This window comes from Thamnophis elegans, chromosome 2 (genome assembly GCF_009769535.1).
Source record: "Thamnophis elegans isolate rThaEle1 chromosome 2, rThaEle1.pri, whole genome shotgun sequence".
Lineage (NCBI taxonomy): Eukaryota > Metazoa > Chordata > Lepidosauria > Squamata > Colubridae > Thamnophis > Thamnophis elegans.
Window position 1 is genome coordinate 25,337,729 of NC_045542.1, and position 22,985 is coordinate 25,360,713.

The 22,985-nt window shown below is 39.6% G+C and overlaps 2 protein-coding genes across 4 annotated transcripts; one reads left to right on the plus strand and one right to left on the minus strand.

The window, feature by feature from the left end:
* Positions 1-1,553: 1,553 nt before the first annotated feature.
* Positions 1,554-8,305, minus strand: TEX49 (testis expressed 49). Of its 3 annotated transcripts, XM_032210075.1 has the most exons (5): positions 8,113-8,305; positions 7,100-7,156; positions 5,826-5,966; positions 4,704-4,848; positions 1,554-1,987 (listed from the first exon to the last, which is right to left on the minus strand). In XM_032210075.1, exons 1-5 carry the CDS (start codon positions 8,288-8,290, stop codon positions 1,939-1,941), a joined length of 570 nt encoding a protein of 189 aa, XP_032065966.1. In that variant the 5' UTR covers positions 8,291-8,305; the 3' UTR covers positions 1,554-1,938. The 3 variants fall into 3 exon arrangements, with proteins under 3 accessions (XP_032065966.1, XP_032065968.1, XP_032065967.1); XM_032210077.1 differs by lacking the exon at positions 8,113-8,305 and having other exon boundaries at positions 7,100-8,060; XM_032210076.1 differs by lacking the exons at positions 7,100-7,156; positions 8,113-8,305 and having other exon boundaries at positions 5,826-6,490.
* CCNT1 (cyclin T1) lies at positions 8,268-22,755 on the plus strand. The gene is made up of 9 exons (XM_032210073.1): positions 8,268-8,458; positions 10,338-10,419; positions 11,220-11,348; positions 12,092-12,152; positions 13,276-13,338; positions 14,112-14,157; positions 17,456-17,619; positions 17,882-17,952; positions 19,153-22,755. The coding sequence occupies exons 1-9, from the start codon at positions 8,289-8,291 to the stop codon at positions 20,482-20,484; spliced, it is 2,118 nt and encodes a 705-aa protein (XP_032065964.1). The 5' UTR covers positions 8,268-8,288; the 3' UTR covers positions 20,485-22,755.
* The last annotated feature ends 230 nt before the right edge of the window (positions 22,756-22,985 follow it).

Here is a 22,985-nt window from a genome sequence, read left to right on the forward strand (position 1 = left end):
AATCCATAGGGTGAGAGGTTGGAGGCCTCAACTCCCACAGACAACCTCTGGCTCTACATATCCAAATTCTACCTCCTGCTTGGTGAGTATCTTTTCTTCATGTCCTCTTCACTAATCCTAATGTATGAGTTAGTGACTGTACAGCCTATACTCCGATAGGCAAATAACAGAAAAATACAGTAAATAAAAAAGAGAAATTCTACAATATCCTATCTTCAGCCTACACAATGTTGAAGCTGAGATGAGTGAATACATATTGCTGCATTGAAGACTGTTAATTAAAATATAAATCCTGGAACCACTAATCAAGAAGCAAACTTGTAGTGATAGAAACTTGATTGTATTCAAGTGAATTCCCATTCACTCCCATTAATTTATTATCGAAATCCTATCAGGTTTTTATAGAACACTATTTGAAAATCCCTGATCTATTCAGCCTTAGATGATCTTGGAAAAAATTACTTGTGAGGTTAACTCTGTAGACCTTGAAAGGGAGATTACCAAGATAAGGCTGTTGGTTTGATTGGGAAAATAATTAAAAAGAAGGTCGGGCAAATAATGTCTATATTGTTGCCAAGACAATTACATGGATGAGTCAATGAAGTCATCAGGAACTGAGCTTGATTCAAATTAGTTATTGGGATTGGGTGATATTATTGGCTAATTTTGAGCATGGTTAACTGCTCATTAAAAAACAATGAATAAAGGATATACCTACTACCTCTATTCTGCCAGGTAAGACTTTACCTTCTTTTTTAGTCAATGGTGCAGGTTGGGGATTCTGAGCTTGAAGTTTAGGACTTTTAACCATTAACAAGCAGAACAATGTGAAAACACAGCCATTAGAGGGCAAGGGCACAAAGCCAGCCTGCAATTGGACTATCTAAAGAAGGTTTCCTTGTAAGCTGATTTTACCTCCAGGTTTACTTTTGTTGTTACTTAGTAGTCATGGGGAAGCAAGTATCTGGCTGTCAGCAGGTTAGCTCAACAGAATAAACCCGAAATAAGCAGAGAATGGTGTGCTCTTTTTTGAAACTTTAAACTTTACATTCACATTCCTACTTTTAAGCCATTTGATAGCAAGACTCAGACTTATATACCGCTTTACAACCCTCTCTAAGCAGTTTACAAAGTCAGCCTATTGCCCCCAACAATCTGGGTCCTCATTTTACCCACCTCGGAAGGATGGAAGGCTGAGTCAACCTTGAGCCTGGTGGGATTTGAACTGCCAAATTGGAGGCAGGCAGCAGTCAGCAGAAGTAGCCTGCAGTACTGTCCTGTAACCACTGTGCCACTGCGGCTTACTGGGGTTGAAGATGGCATTTTGCCATCAAAGAGCTGTGGTGGCGCAGTGGTTAGAGTGCAGTACTGCAGACTACTTCTGCTGACTGCTGTCTGCCTGCAGTTTGGCAGTTCGAATCTCACCAGGCTCAAGGTTAACTCAGCCTTCCATCCTTCCGAGGTGGGTAAAATGAGGACCCAGATTGTTGGGGGCAATAGGCTGACTCTGTAAACCGCTTAGAGAGGACTGTAAAGCAGTATATAACTCTAAGTGCAATTGTTATTTTCCTATACCATTTTGTTTTTTTGTTAAGATGTTTTAACCCTGCCATGGATATTTGTTATTTCCCTGAATGCACTATAAACCACTGAGAATTATCAGACTGCAATGGGGGCGTACATTTGGTAAATAATAAGTAAATAAGGAACACTGATGTAATGAGTAACATGCTACTGTATAAATAAAAATGCTTTTCTAATGCATGAAAAACAGCCCTCCTTCTAGATTGAGGCTGAATTTTGTTCTGCTCTGGATTTATTGAAACACCACAAAAAGGTCTCGGCCTCTTACAGGAGAGAGAACGAACTCATTAATTCCACATATTCTCCCGGTGAAGGGGCTCTCCTGCTTGCTTCTTAGGCTTCAGGAACCTGCACTCAGAACAGGCTAAAGAGAGGATCAGTGATTGCCATGTAGTCTACAAACCTACAGACAAAAAATAAAATAAATGGAATTGTTAATTCTCTTTCCTGTTCTTAGTCTTTAGAACTATTAAAGGGCACTACCTTTGTTTAAGAGAACGACATATAACAGTGCAGAGAGAATTTGTTGCTTTATCTAAGCACCGAGCAATGAAAGTAATTTTTGGGCTAATCAAAAGGAAGATTCTACCCCGCACAGTGGCAGATTAAGGCTCACTGGTGCCCTAAGCACTGACAAATGTTGATGCTCCTTTGTGCATACTGTGCAAATCTTCGCTGGTTTTTTTCTTTCTTTCTCAACTTTGTGGTGCCCCCTTTGGGCCTGGTGCCCTAAGTACGTGCTTAGTCTGCTTAATGACCGCCGCAAGTCAATCCCATCCAAAGGGGAGAAGTTGATTTCACAGAGTTTGCTCCTGAGTGACCCACGTCTTATACTCCGAGATGCCGTCCTCGCCGTCCTGAGTCCAGCGAAGGACGAAGAGCTTCCCCGCAGGCGCGGTACCTCTTTAAGGGCTCCCGGGTGTCATGTGATCCCTTAACCCTCCAGTACCCCGCCGCTGCCCTGACTCGGCTCACTCATTCGACTCGCTGAGCCGATCGGGGCGGGAGGTGCTTTTAAAGCCCGGTGCCAGCAGCTGCTCCTTCATTTGCTACGGTAAGACATACCGGACCGCATTCCGCTTCCTCTCCGGAATAAGAGATCTACTCCCTTAAGATTCCTGCATGGACAGCCGATGAGATGGGAGTCATGGGTCTCAGAAACAATGTCCGCACCCCCCCAATTTGGCATAGAGCCTCCATCTCGCCGTAGCATGATGATAAGTGCACGTGTATGCCTACATACACACACACGAATATCCCGATGGGAAACCAGATTGGCAAGCTATAAGGGTACGCCTTATGCCCCCCGGCGGTCCTCCCGCGCAGGTGCACTCAGCGACCGCTTTTTGACGGTCCGGTTTAACAAAACAAGAGTTGTTGCTGATTTGGGCTGCTCAGAGAAGGATTAAGTTTGAATTCCTTGGTTGTGAGAAGAATCGGGCATATTTATAGGGGTTCAGAATAGTTGCTATGACATGCTTCTCTCTCCCCATCCCCAATCTACTCGTCCTTCGAATTCAAACATATACAGCCCCTGGCTCCAATCCAGGAAAAATGTTGTCCTGTATGCATTTTTCCTCTTAGGCTGTGGTCATACAACACGCGTTAGAATGTTACATCTAATGAACTGATTGTACGATACCGTATATTAAGCTAAATGTGGTCAATTTTAGCCTTTACTAGGGTTGATGGGGTTGTTGTTGTTGTTTTGGCCACTTGCCATATGCAAACACGGACTTTTTGATTAAGATAAGGTAAAGGTTTCACTCGCACATATGTGCTAGTTGTTCCTAGGGGGCGGTGCTCATCTCCCTTTCAAAGGCAAACAGCCAGTGCTGTCCAAAGACGTCTCTGTGGTCATGTGGCCGGCATGACTAAACACCAAAGGCGTTACCACCTTCCCATCAAAGGTGGTTCCTATTTTTCTACTGGCATTTTGACGTACTTTCAAACTGCTAGGTTGGCAGAAGCAGAGACAAGAAATGGGAGCTCACTCCGTTATGCAGCGCTAGGGATTCAAACCATTGAACTGCCAACCTTTCTGATCGACAAGCTCAGGGTCTTAGTCACTGAGCCATCTTATCCCACTTTTGATTAGTTTATGGTTAAGTGTCTTATCTAAACCTGGAAAATGGGCTAGTTAAGTAATCAGATTAAGCAGGTTGTGAGAATGTAGGTTTAAGATAGCAGGAGCTGAGGTGTTATCTCATCCAATATTAGCTTTAAACAATAGCAAAATATAGTACATTTTAATCAGTATTGCTCTTTGTTTATCGAAGTACAAATACTCATGTAAATTTTAAACTAGTTTTAAGTACATACATAAACAATGTTGGTTTTGTGAGAGTTCTAGCTGTGCTAGAAATCTAGTTTCCTTTTAAAAGAATGAATGCAATGTTATTGTCTCAACTTTTCTGCAAAACACAGGAAGCCCTTAATTTTGGGACAGAGTTCCCATCCAATAATACTATGGATCTTCTCAGTTTCTTATGAAAGATTAGGGTAATTGCACATCTAAAATCCATGTTTTGGTGTAATTATTTTAGCCCACAATTTAAGTTTGTTTTGTAACTATGTGCAGGTAGTCCTTGCTTAGTGACCATTTGAAGTTATGTCAGACCACACCACCCTTCCTCAAGAACCTATATAGGACTCCTTTTTAAAGTTACAGATGCTACAGCACCCCTGTAAGGCATTCATCCTTACAACTAACTACAAGGATGCTGCAGCATCGCCCCTGTCTATCTTCCTCCCCTGCTCCCATTCCGCTCTGCCAGGTCTACTCACTGATGAAATTTGTAAGCTTATGAACTTAAGCTTACCAGCACCATGGCCCTGACTCATAACTAGATTTCTCTTAAAAATGTGAAGTTTCTACACCTGAGAGCAATCGTCACATACTGATACAGATTCAAATGAAGGAAGTTAGATCATCCATTTTAGACGAGATCAGGGGCGTCAAACTCATGGCATCATGTGATGTGTCGTGACTTCCCGTTCTCCCCCCCCTCACTACACCGGAGGTAGGCATGGCCAGTGCATGACGTATCCGGCCCGTGAATTTGACACCCCTGGACTAGATAGAAGAACTAATTCTTTGCTGCTCACTGGATACTTACTTGGTCATGGGACTCCGCAGCAGTGGATGCCTTGCCACCTTTATCCAAGGTAATGTATCTTCTAGCTTGATTGATGGATTCTTGGGCTGCAACCAACCAATATCTTGTCCACAAGTTAGTGATACCCTGTATTCTTGATTGGGGTCTAGAAAAGAGATTAAGCCTTCTGATTGTTTGGAAAAGGCCTAAACACTGTAGGCAAGGCAAGGTAGGATCTTTAAACAAAACTGTCTTTGACCAAGCCTCTCCCTCCTGCTGTTTCTTATTTAATTACTTTATTCCCTGGAAGCGCAATGGCTATTCTTTCCTGTATTTTGTCAGACTTTCTAAAGCTAGCCTGGAGTCATTAATACTTTCCTAGTACTTAATGTGGTGGTTTCATCTATTTCAAACTGTTGGCTAAGAATTCATATTCAACCTAGTATCTATGGGTAGCTTGAAAAGATGGGAGCACCTGGTTGACCTTTTCTGGTTTGGAATCTAAAAATAGTCAGGCCTGATTAGTATTTGGATAGGAAACTATCAGAAAATAGGAGGAAGACAATGGTAAACTATTTTCATCCCTCTGTCAGAACTTCATGAATACGTCATGAAGTCACCAGGAATTGAGCTCAGGTCAAAGGAGACTTAAAGGCCATTGCAGCTGATTGCTAAATTAATTATTTGATCATCAATTGATTGGAAACTAACATCAATGTGAAGGTTTTTGCTTCTTTTCCATACTACCCAAATAGCTGGCAGTAAATATAGAAAGACCAAGCTACAAGACGGGAGCTGTTGGGACTTGCTCTTATCATCTACTGCAGGAAACCCAGGGAGCACCAGGTTTTCTTCTGGTTCAGTCCACATTGTCTCCTAGCATGCTCTTGAACTCTGCTCACTATTCATGCTGCTGCTCTTAACTATAATATAAATTGTACAATGTATTCCCTTGGGGGAACAGGGACCCAGCAGCCTTCCAGGTATTATGGGGTTCTTTTACCCATGGTCAATATGCTGCATGATCACAAATGATGTGATTAGACGTCCAGTGAATCATAGGTTCTTCTGTTCCTACTGTGAGTATTTCAGCATTTACTGACACTTTGATTTAAACCTGACTCTTGGTGCTTCTTCACCTACATTTCTTGAGCCGCTTCTGTCTGATAGCCTCGTGATATTTCTCATGGCTGCCCTGGTATCCAGTGCCGTCATCATATCCAAATTGTCCAATGGGTGGGAGCTTTGGGTAGAAAAGTTCCAATTTGGGAGGGATTGTTCCCACTGGAGATGGACAGAAAAAAGTGTCACTCCAGAAGAAAGCAATTCCTAGACAAAATTCAGAGCAAGTTGCATAATTTTTTTTACTATTCATAATACTTCAACAGTGTTGCAGTATACAATTCCATTTCTTGTCTGTCAGTCTCGTAATCTAAAATTTCACAACTTTTTCTGAGAGAATGTATATATTTTCTTGATTTCCTTCCACCAGTCCAAATGTGGAAGGAAGCTGTAGTAGGGATAGCAACATATTCACAATGGAAATCTGAAATCTGTGTTGAAGAATGAAATTCATTCACTTTCAGTATTTCAGTGCACCAGTGTATGTATAACTGTGCATATCTTTGTACATTTATTAAATATTAGAATTTCAAAATTGTTATTCCTCGGGGGTCTAGGAACAATAATTTTACCAATATAATTGGATTGATATTTTCTATTGAAAGCCCGCCTTTTAAAACATGTAATGGACATGCAAATTATAGAATAGAATTTTATTATTTGTATGCTGCTCTTCTCCGGGAGGACTCAGGGCGGCGAACAATTCAAAAGGGGAAAAAGGGGAACATAAAAATGAAATACAAATAATAAAAATAGGCAACAGTCGCACAACCATACATGTCGAGAGGGGAAGGAACTCATCACCCCCAGGCCTGCCGGCAAAGCCAGGTTTTGACGGCTTTTCGGAAGGCCTGGAGAGAGGTGAGGGTCCGAATCCCTGCGGGGAGTTCATTCCAGAGGGCCGGAGCTGCCACAGAGAAGGACCTCCCCCGGGTAATAGCCAGATGGCATTGACTGGTAGATGGCACCCGGAGGAGGCCAACCCTGTGAGATCTAATGGGTCTGTGGGAGGTAATTGGCAGCAGGCGGTCTCTCAAATTATCAAATACTCAGTACTTATGCTCCAAATGTAAGGTTTATGTTGATGAATATCTCATAGCAACCAACTGTGGTTTGTTATGGTTCTGGGAATTAATGACACATCGTCTGATCGGAATGTAATAATTTTGTAAATGATGGTTACATGACTTTAAATTTTTGAAATATGCCTAGATATACATGCAGAAAATAGCTCTTAATAAATCCCAAGAAAGAAAGAAGCAAACTTTCTAACTTTATTTAGATAATATCCTTACCTGGCATTTCATATTTTGGTATTGATAGTTTTTTATCACGAAAGGGATCCTGAGGACCTAGAAAAGTTAATCCGAAGAAAGCCATTACCTGACTTTTATGTTTCAGTACGTAGGTTAAACTGTATCCAACTGCAATATTCTATTTCCTGGTTTCTGAAGTATGTTTGCTTTGTTACCATGGTGATATACTGCTGAAGTTAGTACATTACCTAAGAGAGCAGTTGGTGATGTCTTAAGGCAACATTAATTTGCTATAACTGAAGAAATTATGTATTTTGGAACCCCATTGTTGAGTCATTAACTTGCACTGATTTGCATACAACATCAAAGGATGAACAAAAATGTTCTTCAACTGACTTAAGGTTGAACTCATTTGTTTTGCTTGTCAGTTGGCAACACCTAGCCAACCTTGGCTGACCCCAGAAAGTTAAGCAAGGTTGGACCTGGTCAGTAATCGGAAGAAAGATTACCAGAAAATTCTAATCATGCAGGCAAGACTAAGCATCCTGGAAAAAGACAGTAGCAGCTAGTTTCCTAATGTTTCATGGTCTGTCTTGAGGCGATCTTTATTTGACTGTATTAAATATCCAATAACCTGAAAGCTGAATCCAATCAGCTTGTTCAGGAGTCTCTGGCGCAATGCTACCGATTACCAAAATCCAATCAATTTTTGCCAAAACCAGCTCCAATCTAGGACTCGGCTGCATGCAGCCATCTTCTAATTCTATCGCAGCAATAACGGCTGCCAAATTTAATCGGAAATCAAGATCTTTATGTCCACTGAATTTTAAAAACCTTTTTTAAGAGCCAAAAGGTTGCAAAATAATCAGTGAGTTCTCATCCAGAAAATGTTATGGGGCTGCATGTTAAGCAAAGCGTAGAGAATAGGGAAGTTGGAAGCAGAACAAAATCCAGCTGAATATTATAACCACGAAGTCTTGTTTACTCCCCTCCCCCCCCCTTTCGTACTTCCAGGACTCAAAACAATAGTCAAGAAAAGCCTGATCCCCTACAAATGAAGCGGGAAAGCCAAAACCGGAAGCTCGCTGTGCAGCTTCCGCCCCCCGCTTCGTGCTGGGGAGGAAGTGCGCGCGCGGCGGCGGATTTAGACGCGATCACGTGAACGCTGGCCGGCGCGTGCGTGCCTTCTCCGGCGCATGCGCTGTGGTCGACGGCGACGACGGCCATCATGGCGGTGTCTAGCGCGGCGGCTGCGGGAGGTGGTAGACGCTGGTATTTCACCCGAGAGCAGCTCGCTCGGAGTCCTTCCTGGCGCTTAGGACTCGACCCGGACAAGGAGTTATCGTACCGGCAGCAGGCAGCTAACCTGCTTCAGGATATGGGCCAGCGCCTCAACGTGTATCCCTTCGGCAACTAGGCCGCGCCTCAAGATGGGATTGGGCTGGGCAGGGTTACGGAAAGAGGACTGGGCCCGCCGGAGATTCGCGTCAATGACTTTGGGTGCCTGTTAGATTTAGGCGAACGGGGAACGGGAGGCTGGGGTGGGGTTTCGTAGCGTTAAGAGGGACAGGTATTGCGGTCGTCGCTTCTGTACGCGGGGAAGTGTTTATATGGCTGGGGCGCCTTAGGCCGTCTCCTCGAAGGAGCTTGATTTGGAACTGCTAAACAGATTAGGTTTGCTCGGTGGTTGGGAGATGTTAAACCCACATGTGCATTGTGTTGGGACGCTGTTACGGTTTAGGCTGAAGGGTAGGCTCTGAAGTGGGTCCTAAACTGATTTGCAAAAGCACAGGACGACAGTTGGTAACACGTTACTAGGAGAGGTATTCTTCTGGCGTGTTGCAATATTTGGATGATACGTAATTTTGAAATTTGATAATATTTGTGGATGGGAGAAAAAGTGAACCACTACCATCACCCTGTGTTTGATTTGAACATTAATTTTGAGCCTCAATTTTTTCCAGCCCTATTGATATTTAACATTTTGGCTGAATAAATATTGAAGTCCCTAATAAAGTTTAGTGGATCTTTTTTAAAGATGCAATTTAGCAGGCTTAATCTGAAAATATTTGCTATATATATATTGTGACTTTAAGTATGTGTGTGTGTGTGTGTGTGTGTGTGTGTGTATATATATATATATATATATATATATATATATATATATATATATATATATATATATATATATATATATATATATATATATATATATATATATATATACTTAAAGTCACAACCCCTGGTATGCCCAAGTATGGGAGGAAGGTCACACTTCCACTCTCTGTCATTAGGCTCGTCACAAGAGTCCATCCAGACAGAAACCCAATATTTTTTACTGTTGCCTTTTTTGTTACATTTGTTATATTTATGCTGATAAATAAATAAAGGGAGACTAGTATAGATCTATTTCAAGCTATTTAGCTCTCATCTTATTTATCAGCATAAATATAACAAATGTAACAAAAAAGGCAACAGTAAAAAATATTGGGTTTCTGTCTGGATGGTCTCTTGTGACGAGCCTAATGACAGAGAGTGGAAGTGTGACCTTCCTCCCATACTTGGGCATACCAGGGGTTGTGACTTTAAGTATATACCTCCCACCCTGGCTGGCTGATAAGGAGTCGTTCTCTGTAGCTCAAATGGTTAACTCCCTGCCTGGAAGGCAATAGAGCACAGGTTCGATTCCCAAACTTGGGTATGGCTAGCTGATGAGAGCTAAATAGCTTGAAATAGATCTATACTAGTCTCCCTTTATTTATTTATCAGCATAAATATAACATATATATATATATATATATATATATATATATATATATATATATATATATATATATATATATATATATATAATTTTTTTTGCTGATAAATAAATGAAGGGAGACTAGTATAGATCTATTTCAAGCTATTTAGCTCTCATCAGCTAGCCATACCCTTACTGGGATTTGAACTTGGGCTATTTTACATGTTAGGTAGTTTAAGTCACAAGCTCTCCTCCCTTATCTGCTCCCTCCCATATTTGGGGCATACCAGGTGCCTATCTATATCACATACACACACACACAAAACAAATTCAAATTTAAGACTGACTAAAATATTTACGTAAGGTTTTAAGTCAGAATCGAATTGTTTAAATCCATGTATAGTTTTATTCAAATAAGTTCTGTTCTTGGCTTAGTTTTAGGAAGTCAACTTTTTTAATACTTAGCTTTCATATAATCTTTGGAAGAATAATGCACTATTAAATTTAACATCTTCCTTAATGATGAACCACTAGTTCTCAACTGACTATTAATACAGCAATTGTTTATATGCATCGATTCTACATGGTTCAATCCTTTACCCACTTTCATCGAAATGTAAGTATGTTATCAGTTTGTGTTTCTCAGCTGGAGTTCTGAATGGATTTATTATATATTTTCTTTTTGGCTAATAGATTAAAGTAGTAGAATTTTAATAGTTAAAAATGTGGAGTTAAGTCTTCAGAAATAGGTTCCATCAAATGTATGCTTCAATCTACTTGCTACATGCTTACAAGTAATAATGAGATTCTTCATTAAAAAATACTTTAAATAACAATTATAAGCAGTGCTACTTTAGAATATAACAACAATCGGCAAACTATGTGGCAAATTTTCAGGCATTACTGATAAAATGCTTGCTAAAACATTGACACGTTAGTTGGATGCCTGACATACAAAGTTTACCTTTGAGAGAAACATCTTAAATTCTCAACATTGCAACTGAGAATGGTTTATGGTTTCCCATAAGCAGTTTATAAGGTTTCCCATAAGCAGTTTGTAATAAACCTACATATTCTGACTTCAGACTTTTAGCTGGATTTGTGCAGATGTTAAGTTACTAAGATTTATTTTGTAAGATCTTATTTATTTTCTTTACTAAGATTTTATTTTGTATCATTCAATAATAAACATGCTCACAAAAAATTATGCTCACAATGCGTTTTTGTAACGTCTAAGGAGAAAAAAAACTTTGCAGACTGAAAATTCAGAGTGTTGAAACATTCCTGCTTCAACTGTTTGCAAATAGTTTTTTCCCCTTGGTTCTAATGTATATTTATTTTCCTTTGCACGTTTCAGAGTAGAGTGATTTTGCTATTTGAGAGATGGTATATTCAATACATTTCTTCTCTATAAAGGCTGTGGCACCAGCTGCCCTTTTCCTGGCAGCCAAGGTGGAGGAGCAACCTCGAAAATTGGAGCATGTCATCAAAGTTACTCATGCCTGCCTGCACCCTTTGGAAGCTGCTCCTGATACACGGAGTGAGGTAAGTAGTTAAACTTCTGTGAAAAATGTACTGTATACAATAAATCAGAGAGAAAGAACACATCCTGGCAGTGCAAATCCACCATGCTTCATTTTACTGAGAGTGCTGCAGCCACCTTGAAATACAACTGAATAATTTCCAGAATAAGAGTATTTAACAGTTGAATATAGATAAAGAGTTACTGCTCTTGGTGCATAGTACAGAAAGCTCTCGGTTTTGTAAGCCAAATTGCTTGTCTGTCCTATGTGTTCTGGCCAGTGTGTTGATAAAAGCTTGGTGTGTAGCACAACTTGCATTGATCCTAGATGTTGCCTGCCAGGATCATACTCTTATGGTGATATAGAAGTTGATTTGTGAAATCCGGTCGTTTTTACTGTTCAAATAAAAATTATTAAGCACATTGTTTCAGTTCTTACCACAGCCCTTCCTGACAGGACCAGCACATCTAACCTTGCCAACAAGGGGGAAGCTTTATTTTAAAACTAAATTTGAACAAAAAGGCAATTTTGAGCTTCTGCTACAGGACAATTTCAACAGTAGCAGTATGCAATCAGCAATTCTTCTTCTGTGCGCATTCGGTGCTCTTTCCCCCGGAAATGGGAAATTTATCCCCATTTTCTCCAGCATAAATATGATAAAGATTCCCCCTTGATGTTTTTGCCTCCTCAAGAGAGTGTTAGAAATATGCAGGCTTAATACAGAGTGCCTCATCACAAGTAACCTGCCTGTCCTCTCAACCCCAGGGTTACCTGCAACAAGCCCAAGACCTGGTCATTCTAGAGAGCATAATACTGCAGACCCTGGGTAAGTTTTCCAAGCGGACGGGCTGCTTCATGAATCTCAGACCCAGGAATATTCCGCAGAATGGAGAGTCTAACCCAACCCCAGTCTTCTTCACAGCTGACCAATATGGGAAGCCATCAGTCCAGGCGACAGTCCTTGTCATAATGGCCAGTTTATGACTTGTTTATGTTTTGAGTGAATATATTCGTACAACTATGAATGTGCAAACAGGATTTTCTTTTTAACAGGATTTATATCCTTTAGGTTCCATTGTACTCTGGATTGAAGCCTTAGCAGCTTGACAGTCTAATGTTTCAACTGTATTACTATATCAGTTCGATAATCCAGGATAGGAAATAAATATCCTGATAAATTACTATAGATTATTAATGTTAAGCTTTCACTGCATCTTAAATGTAATTCTTCATTTGAAAGGTTTTTAGCAATTAAAATGCTATTTTTTGCACTTTGATAGTTGGTAGGCTTGCCATTATAAAATGATATATATGTATTCCTACTGTTTACTGTTATATGCAAAATGCTTTTCTATTACTGTTGAGCAAGACATTTTGACTTTGACTATACAATGTGAAAGCATGTTACTCCTAGCTGTGAAACATTATAATGCATGAAACAGGTTAAAGTTAATTTGTCATAGATGCTTAACAATTGTGATGTGTGAACATAATTTATAAACTTGTATCCTGTTAATTTGCAGGAATAAAGAATATTAGTTTTTTCATATAATTTCCTTTAATGAAATAAAAATCTTCTCAGAACAAACTTAAAATTGATTAAAAACTATTCTAAAGCATTTGCTTGGTTTACTAAAGTGTGCAGAAAAACTAGTAGTTGCTAGAATTTTATTCTCTAATTCATAATCAATTTTAGAATACTTGAATGTGTGTCAGTATTTTTACCGAGAAATTTAGTATTTCAGAAATTTGCAATATCTGTTGCATTCTTGTGCTAGATAATTGATGTATTTGAGCCCAGGAGATGTCCTGTTTGCATCTGAACACAGAGCGGTATTAATTGACTGGAGGAACAATCTACTTTGTCTCCCAGGATCAGAGACATGCATGGTAGGTAGAATTACAAGCAAGTTATATCCACGTTCTAAACATTTTCTTTTTTCTTCTAGGATTTGAAATCACCATAGATCATCCTCATACTCATGTGGTAAAGTGCACACAGCTAGTTCGAGGTACGTTCCAAGCATGACTGATTATTGCTGACAACATATATGCAAAAATGGTTGTTTACTAGCTCAGCAATTATTCCAAGAATAAATTTCCTTGGTAAAGAATGTCATGTTAAAAAGGAAAAAGAGGGGATGGTTATTGTACTAAATATATGCCTTTTGCATGTCTAGAGGATCAAAGGGCTTTAAAATGAAAATAACAGTGTCAGCTTTTATAGCAGAAATGTATATACTCAAGCTGTGCATTCTATATGGAATGCATTGCAGTTGTCTTTCCATGTATGGGTATGCATACTGGTAATTCGATGGGAGGGTTGTCTATGCTTGCACATTTATAAAGAGACAATCTAAGTAGCAATTTTAATACTTTACAACAGCCTTTGCTCTTCTTTAGAAACATCCTTTTGAGTGCTTTCGACAACTGTAATAATAATATGCATCTTAAAGACTATACAGTATATAGTGTTCACAGCTTCCTTTGACTAGAATTGCAAACAATATATTTTCTGTCTTTTTAAAAAAATAGTAACATTTCTATGCCCAAATGATATTTTGAGAAGTCCAATATGACTCCTAACCCAAGGCCAGAAAAAAAGCTGGAAATCTTTTTCTTGTCCTCACATGACAGAATTTTGGCCACTGTAATCATTCCCCTAGCCAATAAGCCCAGAGTTCCCACAAAAGTTCCCCAGTGTTGGCGTATAGAATTAGAAGAAATCCATAATGTGCTACACCTTAAGTGTTAGCAAATTTAACTTGTGACTTTTCTCTTTCAGCCAGCAAGGATCTAGCACAAACTTCCTACTTCATGGCTACCAACAGGTAGATGTTGAGAATTCAGATTTATTTGTTTTATTTGGAAATGTTTTTTGTAAATTATTGCAAAAAAATAATTGAAAAAGGATGCCATATTTAGAGTGCATTCCTTGACATCTGAACAGTAGATTTCTTTAAAATCTGTTTCTTTTAGCTTGAATTTCAGAACAGGAATATACAAAATATCTTTATAAATGAGCACACATATTGCTAGTCCATCTATGACTAAATAGCAATAGCAATAGCAGTTTGACATATACCACTTCATGGGGCTTTCAGCCCACTCTAAGCGTTTTACAAAGTCAGCATATCGGCCCCACAGTCTGGGTCCTCATTTTACCCACCTCGGAAAGATGGAAGGCTGAGTCAACCTTGAGCTGGTGAGATTTGAACCGCCGAACTGCAGTTAGCAGTCAGCTGAAGTGGCCTGCAGTACTGCACTCTAACCACTGCGCCACCTCGGCTCTCTATATATCTCTTTATTGTGACTATAATTGTGAGAAATACAGACTTTAAAACAAAAAATTCTGTCCTGGCTGCCTAAAGGAAATCCTTATTTCTTGTAAATAAGATTTTGAGCTACAAGTTATTATTAATGAATTAATTACCTGGTTTGCACACTATATTATCATGGTTTAATTTAAGCATGCTTTGCTATGGAAATGCATGAATTAATTTATCAAGTACAAGCACATAAATTGGTGTTTATTTATTTACATCAGCCATGAATTTTTGTATCATTCAATCCTGTGGAGGAATGTTAAATCTCATGTTCATTTCTCTTTCTAATTCTCTTCAGAATTAGAAAATAAAGACAGTGAAGCTAAAAAAAATAAAATACAAAATGGGTTTGATCTTGATTAGGCTATTGCAGATTCTGATTTCTTTTTTAAAGAGAAGCACATTCTTATTGTTTTTTCCAGATTCAGAAATGGTAGCCTATTTCCTATGCCACATAATCAATAAAGTTTAGTTCTTGGCTTATGGCGGCAATTAGGATTGAAATTTCTATCGCTAAGTGATGCAGTAATAAATTACACTCCTGGTTACCATCGTTAACTGAATCCCATGGTCGTTAGGTGAGGCAAATTCCTTCTGGCCTCCTACAACTAAAGTCAATGGGGAAGCCAGCTGGAAGTTGCAATTCTAGGGCATCAGACAGCTAAGTAGCTGCCAGATGGAGGAAGGTAGGAGTAAGGGAGTGAGTGAATAGTGCCATATGGGCCAGGTTGTGATGAGCTGCATGAGAGGCATTGGTCAGGGAAGACACAAGAGGTGTGAATGTGGAGGGACTTTGACCTTTCCTGCTGGCTTCCCCAGTGATTTTCTAGGGAAGCCAGCAGAAAAGGTTGCAAATTGTAATGGGGTGTTTGACAATTGGTCATAAATATGAACAAGTAGTCAAGCATCCAGATTGTCATCACGTGACCATGAGGGTATTAACATGTCTGGAACTTTTGAAGTCAGGTAATAACCACCATTCGTCTGTTGTAACTTGGGTGGGTTGCTCTAGTCTTCGCACATGGTCTAGCTCTAAGTACATATTTGTACTTAGGCCCTGCAAGCAAGCAAAGACCCATCTGTGGGATGCAGGCAGCATGTGAAACCACACCCCCTACGGTCTGTGGAGAAAAATCTCCACAGAACCAGTTCCTGGTGCCCAAAAGGTTGGGGACCACTAAATTAGAGGATGATGAGGCTTAAAATTGAAAGTAAATTAAAGCTACTTGAAAGAACCATCCAGAAATTTTTAATAGTGAATTTTTACCTTTTTTTCTTATAATTTCTAAACCTTTTGAGTATTTGTATTTTATCGCTGTTTGGGATATTTACAGTATATCCCAATATCTAAAAATGTTACATCGGCTACTGCTGAATTTAGCAATGCTAGCTGTATTTTATGCATATTTGTAAAGAAGTGCTTAAACACTAGTTCTGGCTAAGAAGTGAACAAACTTGAAGTATTTTTAATTATACTACACAGAGGATTAAAAGAAACTAAGGATCTCATTATTTTAAAAAATAGTTAAGAGAAAACTGTTAACGTGTAGTGTCTCATGAAATGCAAGAGGCCAAAGAAGTCCATTGTAAAAAAGTGTAGAGCTGGTGGATGCATAGTATGTGAGATGTTCAATCTGATTACTAGCTAGCAGTGCTAGAAAGTTGGTTTGGTTTTTTTAGGAAGAAGGCTTTGGGCTATCAATATGAATAGACTTTAGAGCTCATATACTTCATCCCAGGCTGCTTGCAAATTGCATGGCATGGCAGCTGTTGCCCTTTCTATATCCATTTTTTTCATCATATCAAGTGGTACGAGTAGATACTGGTCTGTAATTTACATATTTTTCAAGGGGCTTCTTTTTGTCCAGTACTTGCCATTTGCATATTTTTGCCATGCAGTTATTAATCTCCTGAAGGATTTTATGGATTATAAATGCAGTGTAAACATTGTCATCTCCTGTCAGCATATTTTGCCTCATGATATTTCTGGATCCCGTTCAGAGGTGGGTTCCTACTGGTTTGGCTGAACCAGTAGTGCTATGGCGGCCTGGGTCACTGGAACTGGCAGCGACCCAAGCCTGCCACACCCCCAAACCGGGTCGCCGTCGCCGCCATCTTGTTTTTTAGTTCTGCGCATGTGCAAAACAATTTTAATTGAAATGTGCATGTGCACGCAATGCACATCAGCATGCGCATGAGCAAAGTGCGTGCACGAGTGAAAAGCAGGGGTGGGTTCTGGCAGTAAAGCAGGCCAGAACCCACTCCTGGTCCAGTTCCTTGTAAGTTGTTGGACAACTTTCTTTAATTGTTTGAATCTTGTTAGAATAGGAATTAATGGAAATACACAAACATCTCTTTTAGTTGATTTATGGCTTGAGTTGGTTTTAACATCAGCTGTACTTTGTGGTCTGATTCAAAATTTACTGCTGGCGGTGTTTAACTACTAAAAGATAGATTTGTTGCAAAGAGCAAATTGTTCAGATTTTTTCCTAGGATTATGTCAAAGTGCTGTTGTACAATCCAGTTTGTAACTTTGTTTGGAGTTAATTCCTTTGCCTTTCATGAAGATGTGGGTGTCCTGGAGCTCCAGGCTGACAGAAGCTCTTGGAAAACCTTGTGGGAAAAGGCTGAAGTAGAATTATTGTGCAAGGCAAGCTTGACCTTGCAGGATAATAACATTTTTTTAAGCTGAGGGATGCCTAATTCCTGCAGTGTCTGTCCAGCGGGCGGTTGTATGTGCGGCTGCTGTTCAAGCTTGGGAGCTTACAGCTTTCTGTTTCTCTCCCCCTGCTGGTGATGTCAGCCTTCACCTAACAACCTTCAGCCTGCAGTACACCCCTCCCGTTGTGGCCTGCGTCTGCATCCACTTGGCCTGTAAGTGGTCCAACTGGGAGATCCCAGTCTCCACGGACGGGAAGCACTGGTGGGAGTACGTTGATGCCACTGTAACTCTGGAACTCTTGGATGGTAAGTTTGGAGCAAGGTCAAATACATTCTATGCCCAATAAGAGGTACACTCCATTAACTTAATATTTTATTTCTGACTTCTGGATCAAGATTTCCAGCATGACAGTAAAGAAGTGGGATGAATTTTGTAAACTGAACCTGTACTATTACGCTTTGGACTGCTCTGTTTTTTGCTGACGAGGATGGACATTAAAATATGCTCCTGTAGAATTTGTGCTATAGTATTATGCTTACTAGCTTTATTCTTGTGTTTGTGTTACAGAATTAACTCATGAATTCCTTCAAATCCTTGAAAAAACTCCTAATCGACTGAAACGAATCAGGAATTGGCGGGTAAGATGTTTTGCCCATTTGTACTTCTCTTTGATAAGAATGTTGAGGGAAGACTGTTGCTTGGAATACCAAGATACAGCCAAGACACCTCTGCCTTTTTCATGTTTATAGCTTTATAACCGGGCTTAACCCAGATATACAGGCATAAACATCTTGAGGCACCCATCAATTTCCATTACAAATTTAACAATTCACCTCCATATCTGGAATCATTTCAAGTAGAGCTCTGGCTTTGAGAAATCAGCTATTATATTTCACTACAAGTTATCTGGATTCCACATGAGTTCAGAGTCAGTATAAGGAAAAAAATGCCTTTGATGGCTAGTTGCCACCCAAGCCTGTGCAGTGGATATCCTCCACCCAAAAAATAAAGAATATTCATCTTCTAAACGTGGAGCAGGGGAGCAATACAATTTTAGAGAACTGTTGGTGGGGGGAGCATACAGAGGGAAATAGCCAGAAAGAGGAAGAAAACCCAGGAAATGCTATTAGATAATTATTTCTCTAAAATACAGAGACTATGGGATGATTCCAATATTTTGTGATAGGCCACACAGCCCACAATATTTATGTTATGGTAGAAAACCACAATACAAATTGTTTTCCAAAATTTCAGGTGTTCCTGTTGCCTCTGGCAGATTGGAGAATCCCTATTTTAGAAATATATAAGCAGTGCTCAATTTAGAATAAAGTCAAATACGCAAAACATGTCAAATAAGAACATTCACAGAATGAAAACAAAGTACTTTTAAATAATCTCTGAAGAATAAAAGTATCTCTTGCACTGAAATGCTTTAAATAAATGCCAGGTAAGCCTCTGTTAGGAATGCATTCTATAAGTACAGAGAATAAAAAAAGACACACCGAACCTTCACTCAAAATAATGAGGAATAGAGGGCTTTAGAAGGAAGACTTTGGGGATAAACGTGATAGTACAGCATCAACCTTCTGATCTGATAAAGTAGATATGATAGCTTTTATTAAATTTATTAACAAAATTATTTGTTAATGGCTTTTTTCTAAAATGACAGTTGTCATTTCTCCATGGTGTGTCTTGTGAATAATGTGCATTAAAAATGAACTCTATATGATACTTCAGCAAAATACAGTAGTGTATGCCTGAATAGTATTCCTTTCTCTCTAGGGGTATTGTATGACTAGAAGAGATTAGTATACTAGTTTTGAATACTTTCATTTTAGGCCTGTCAAGCAGCCAGGAAATCGAAGACGGATGACCAAAGTGAGGATGATGGCCTCTCAGAACTGACAATCCTCAGCATGATCTCTAGAAGTGCATCAGACACGACTATTGCAGGCCTGATGAGCATGTCAACGTCTTCAACCACTGGAGCCACTTCACTTCCAGCTACAGGAGAAGACTCTCCAGGGGAACGAGGTAGTGCAGATATTTTATCAGACAGCTGGATGGATCAGCATAAACAAGACATTTCTATCAATCCTGATCATCTACATCATGATAGCAGTAGTGGCGGCCCTTTTGTTAAGCAAAACATCAAGAGTGCACCACTAGCAAAAGTATCATTAAAGGAATATCGTGCAAAACATGCTGAGGAATTGGCTGCACAGAAACGCCAGCTAGAGAACATGGAGGCAAATGTGCGTTCTCAATATGCTTATGCTGCCCAGAACTTGCTTGAACAACAGCAACGTGAACGGGATGTGCAGCAGGAGGAGAACTCTCCAATTGTCCTGAAAATCCCTCTAGGCAACAATTCTGATGGTTCTGAACGGCCTCCTCCTGAAAAAGCTGATAAACCCTCATCTGCACTTAAAGTACGGTTGCCTGCCCCAGGAGACAAGCCTATTGCGTCTTCCAAACAAGATGACATAAAAGTGCGCATTAAGGTACCACCTCCCACGGAACGACACAGCCTGCCTGATGAAAACAGTGGCAAGAGCAGGGGGGAGCACAAGGAAAAGCATAAGATCCATTCGTCTAACCACCATCACCATCATAACCATCATTCTCACAAACATTTACATGGACAACCTGTTGTCAACACCAAACGTCCAGGGGAATCCAAGCATGTTAACCCAACTGGCATTGTGTCACACAAGGGTTATGTCCCAAATTGTTCCTCCCGTAAGAGACCACTTTCTGAGGAGACCTCAGTTACAGTCCATGAACATCAGCCCAAAATCAGTAAAAGTTCCAAGGGGCCTACTGTGCCATTCTCATTCCCTCAGCATTCTGGCCACAGCTTGGAAGCAGCTGGTCTACCTTTCGTGCAGGCTAACAAAGCCAGAGGGGCTCATGGAAAATTGGACAAGAGCACTGCTGGGGCCAATGGACATAACATGAACCAATCCATTGACTATCAGGATACAGTGAACATGCTGCACTCCCTGCTCAGTGCACAAGGAATGAAACCCACCCAGTCATCCAATTATGACTTTGTGCATCATTATGGCGAATACTTGAACCCCAGGGCTGCTGCAAGTGTTGATAAGCCACGACCACCCCCGCTCCCATCAGAACCTCCCCCACCTTTACCACCACTCCCAAAGTGATAGTTTTAACTACTGAGGTTCTATAAAAAAAATAATTGCTCATAGTAATCTCCACTGCCTTGTGTGAATGCCCTGTCCCCTTTTTAAAAGAAAACATTTTTTTATTATTGATAGAACATAGTGTTCTTGAAACTGTGAAAAGATACACTCTTCTTTCTCCGTGTGCATCCCCCACCCATCCACCCCCTTTCAGTTCTTCTGGATGGTGATTTTTTTCCTATAAGACCAGCTGTCAACTTCAGAGGTGAGGGTGGGCGTGAACGTTATCAACCCGATAGGAAATGGCGGACTATTTAAATTGACAGTCTTTTCTCCTTTTCTTTTTTTAAAAAAAGGACTTTTAAAAATAATTTAAAATAAGTTATATGTTTAGTGTTGATTTTATTTTTCTAATATGGATAAAGGAAGGAGTTATAGGAGAAAGGGAAACGGAGAAGGGCACACGAGTTCTGTCTACTTGCAGTTGTTAATGTGTGTTGTCCCAGTGGAAGTTGCCTCCGCCTGAACAAGGCAGCGAAGGTTGGAAAGGAAGAATAGGGAGAAAGGTGTGAGAGACACATGTACTGAATATAAGTAAAGTAGAAAATGGAAGTGGTGAAGCAGAGTTTTTCCAGTTTCTCCTTACTTAGATCTATGATTCTTCATCAGTAATTAAATGGAGACAGATGCAAACCTCAAGTTCCAAAGAATGGTGAAATCAGAAGTGTTAGTTGCTAACCTTTTTAGTCCTTCCTGCTGATCAAGGATAATTTAGGAACGAGGTTTTATAAGTTCACTTTCTTGACCACACTGCTTCTTTAGGGGTGCCGTTACTATGTTTACCATTTCAGTCTTTGTCTCAGTCTTTTTCTCACTGGAAGACAAATGGCTAACATGACTTAACTGTTAAAAAATCTCATGGGACTGTATTTCAGTGGTGGGCAGCACTGCATGCTAGTGCATGAACTCTTGAGAGTGCCTTCAAAAAAATGCTGCATTTAGTATAGTTTGGGAAAATGTGTGTTTCAGCAGAGGAGGAAGAACTAGAAGAGGCCGACAGCCTAGAGACATTAGAGCAGTAATCGTGATTCCGGGATGCTTTATATTATACCTTAAATATATTATGGAGTATGAGATTTTCACATTTTGTCCAAAAGGGGGGAAAAAGATATAAGGATGACCACAAATGAATCAGGCAAATTTGGTGAACAGAGCAAAGACCGAGCCTGTGGCCTTCCAAATGTTAAGTTATATTTCCCAGTATCCTTTACAGTTTTTCATGATAGTATGGGCTTCTGGAAAGTACAGCTTGCCAGTATCTAGAAGGTCTAATATTTCTGTCTCTAAGAGAGAAGAAAATTGAATAAAAGTGGGATGAAGACCTGTGAATATAAAGATGTAGATACAATACAAAAATAGCCAGTTTGAAGGTGCCCTGAATTGGTTTGAATGTTGATGTAACATTCTGAACTTGTAGCATACTACTACTGGTATGCTAAAAATGGGGCTAGCATTTAAACATGGACATATATTATGTTTCTGTAGATCACATAAGAATATTTTAATTCTATGAATTTGGCCTTGGTTTGTAAGCCAGCATTTGGACAAAGTATTTGGAGTGAGTGGTCTTCAATCTCAACTTTATTTTGTCTTTTAATATAGTCCCCTTGTTCCACAAGTCATTTCAGGGTATTCCTACTGTTGTGAAGTAAATTCCAAATTGAAATATGAGGGACTGTGTGACCTAAAAAGGGTTTTACCCAAAATGGATGACTCTAGTATACATCAATAGAGGCCCAATCCAGTATGTTCAGTAGTGACTATTAACTGTGGCCTCTGTAATGTCATGTGAGTGAAAGTTAATTGCTGCTGGTTTCAGATGATGCATCATGTTTAAATAAGACACTCATCTGCTTGTTTTTGCAGAAGTATTTTCTCTGAATTTGGAATAATTGTTTCCCCACCACCTTTGGATTTCTGAACCAATAGTGTCCCAGCTATTGATGCAAACTTTGGCCTAGTTTTGTGTAATGTTTCAGAAACTTTCTAATTCCTGGCTCACTTTATTACTATTCCATGTTTCAATAAATGTACTGTCTCCGCATTTAATTTGTTCCTTGTGAAATTTCTTGCTAATATTTGAATTTATCAGGAAAAGTATACAAAAGTATTTGGGACAGTAACAGCAGCATTCTGAATCTTTAAATCTCCCTTGTTTATTTCCTAGTTCTTTATTTACACTGAGATGTAAAAGCAAGCAATAGCAATTACATTTTAAAAACAAACCACAATGGATTTGAACAAAAGATAGCAAATAAGGAAGTAGGAAAGGAAAAATAACTTTATGGCATGATTAAAAAAAACATAAGATCACATTTCATTGACTCAGATGTTCATATTTTCAGATTTTGGATCATAATTTGTCAGTTGAAAACTGCAGGTTACTATCTTGCTGTTACAATAGTAATCCTTCTTTACTATGCTTACTAAAAGGTCCTAGGTGACCCATGGAAATGAATGTT

Coding starts and splice junctions, on each gene's coding strand:
- CCNT1 (XM_032210073.1), top strand. CDS start 8,289: ATGGCGGTGTCTAGCGCGGCGGCTGCGGGAGGTGGTAGACGCTGGTAT. Junction 12,153..13,275: donor CATAATACTGCAGACCCTGG/GTAAGTTTTCCA, acceptor TTTTTCTTCTAG/GATTTGAAATCACCATAGAT. Junction 17,620..17,881: donor AACTCTGGAACTCTTGGATG/GTAAGTTTGGAG, acceptor TTTGTGTTACAG/AATTAACTCATGAATTCCTT.
- TEX49 (XM_032210075.1), bottom strand. CDS start 8,290: ATGATGGCCGTCGTCGCCGTCGACCACAGCGCATGCGCCGGAGAAGGC. Junction 7,157..8,112: donor TTGGCTTTCCCGCTTCATTT/GTAGGGGATCAG, acceptor TAACTTTTCTAG/GTCCTCAGGATCCCTTTCGT. Junction 1,988..4,703: donor CTGCGGAGTCCCATGACCAA/GTAAGTATCCAG, acceptor TTTTGTCTGTAG/GTTTGTAGACTACATGGCAA.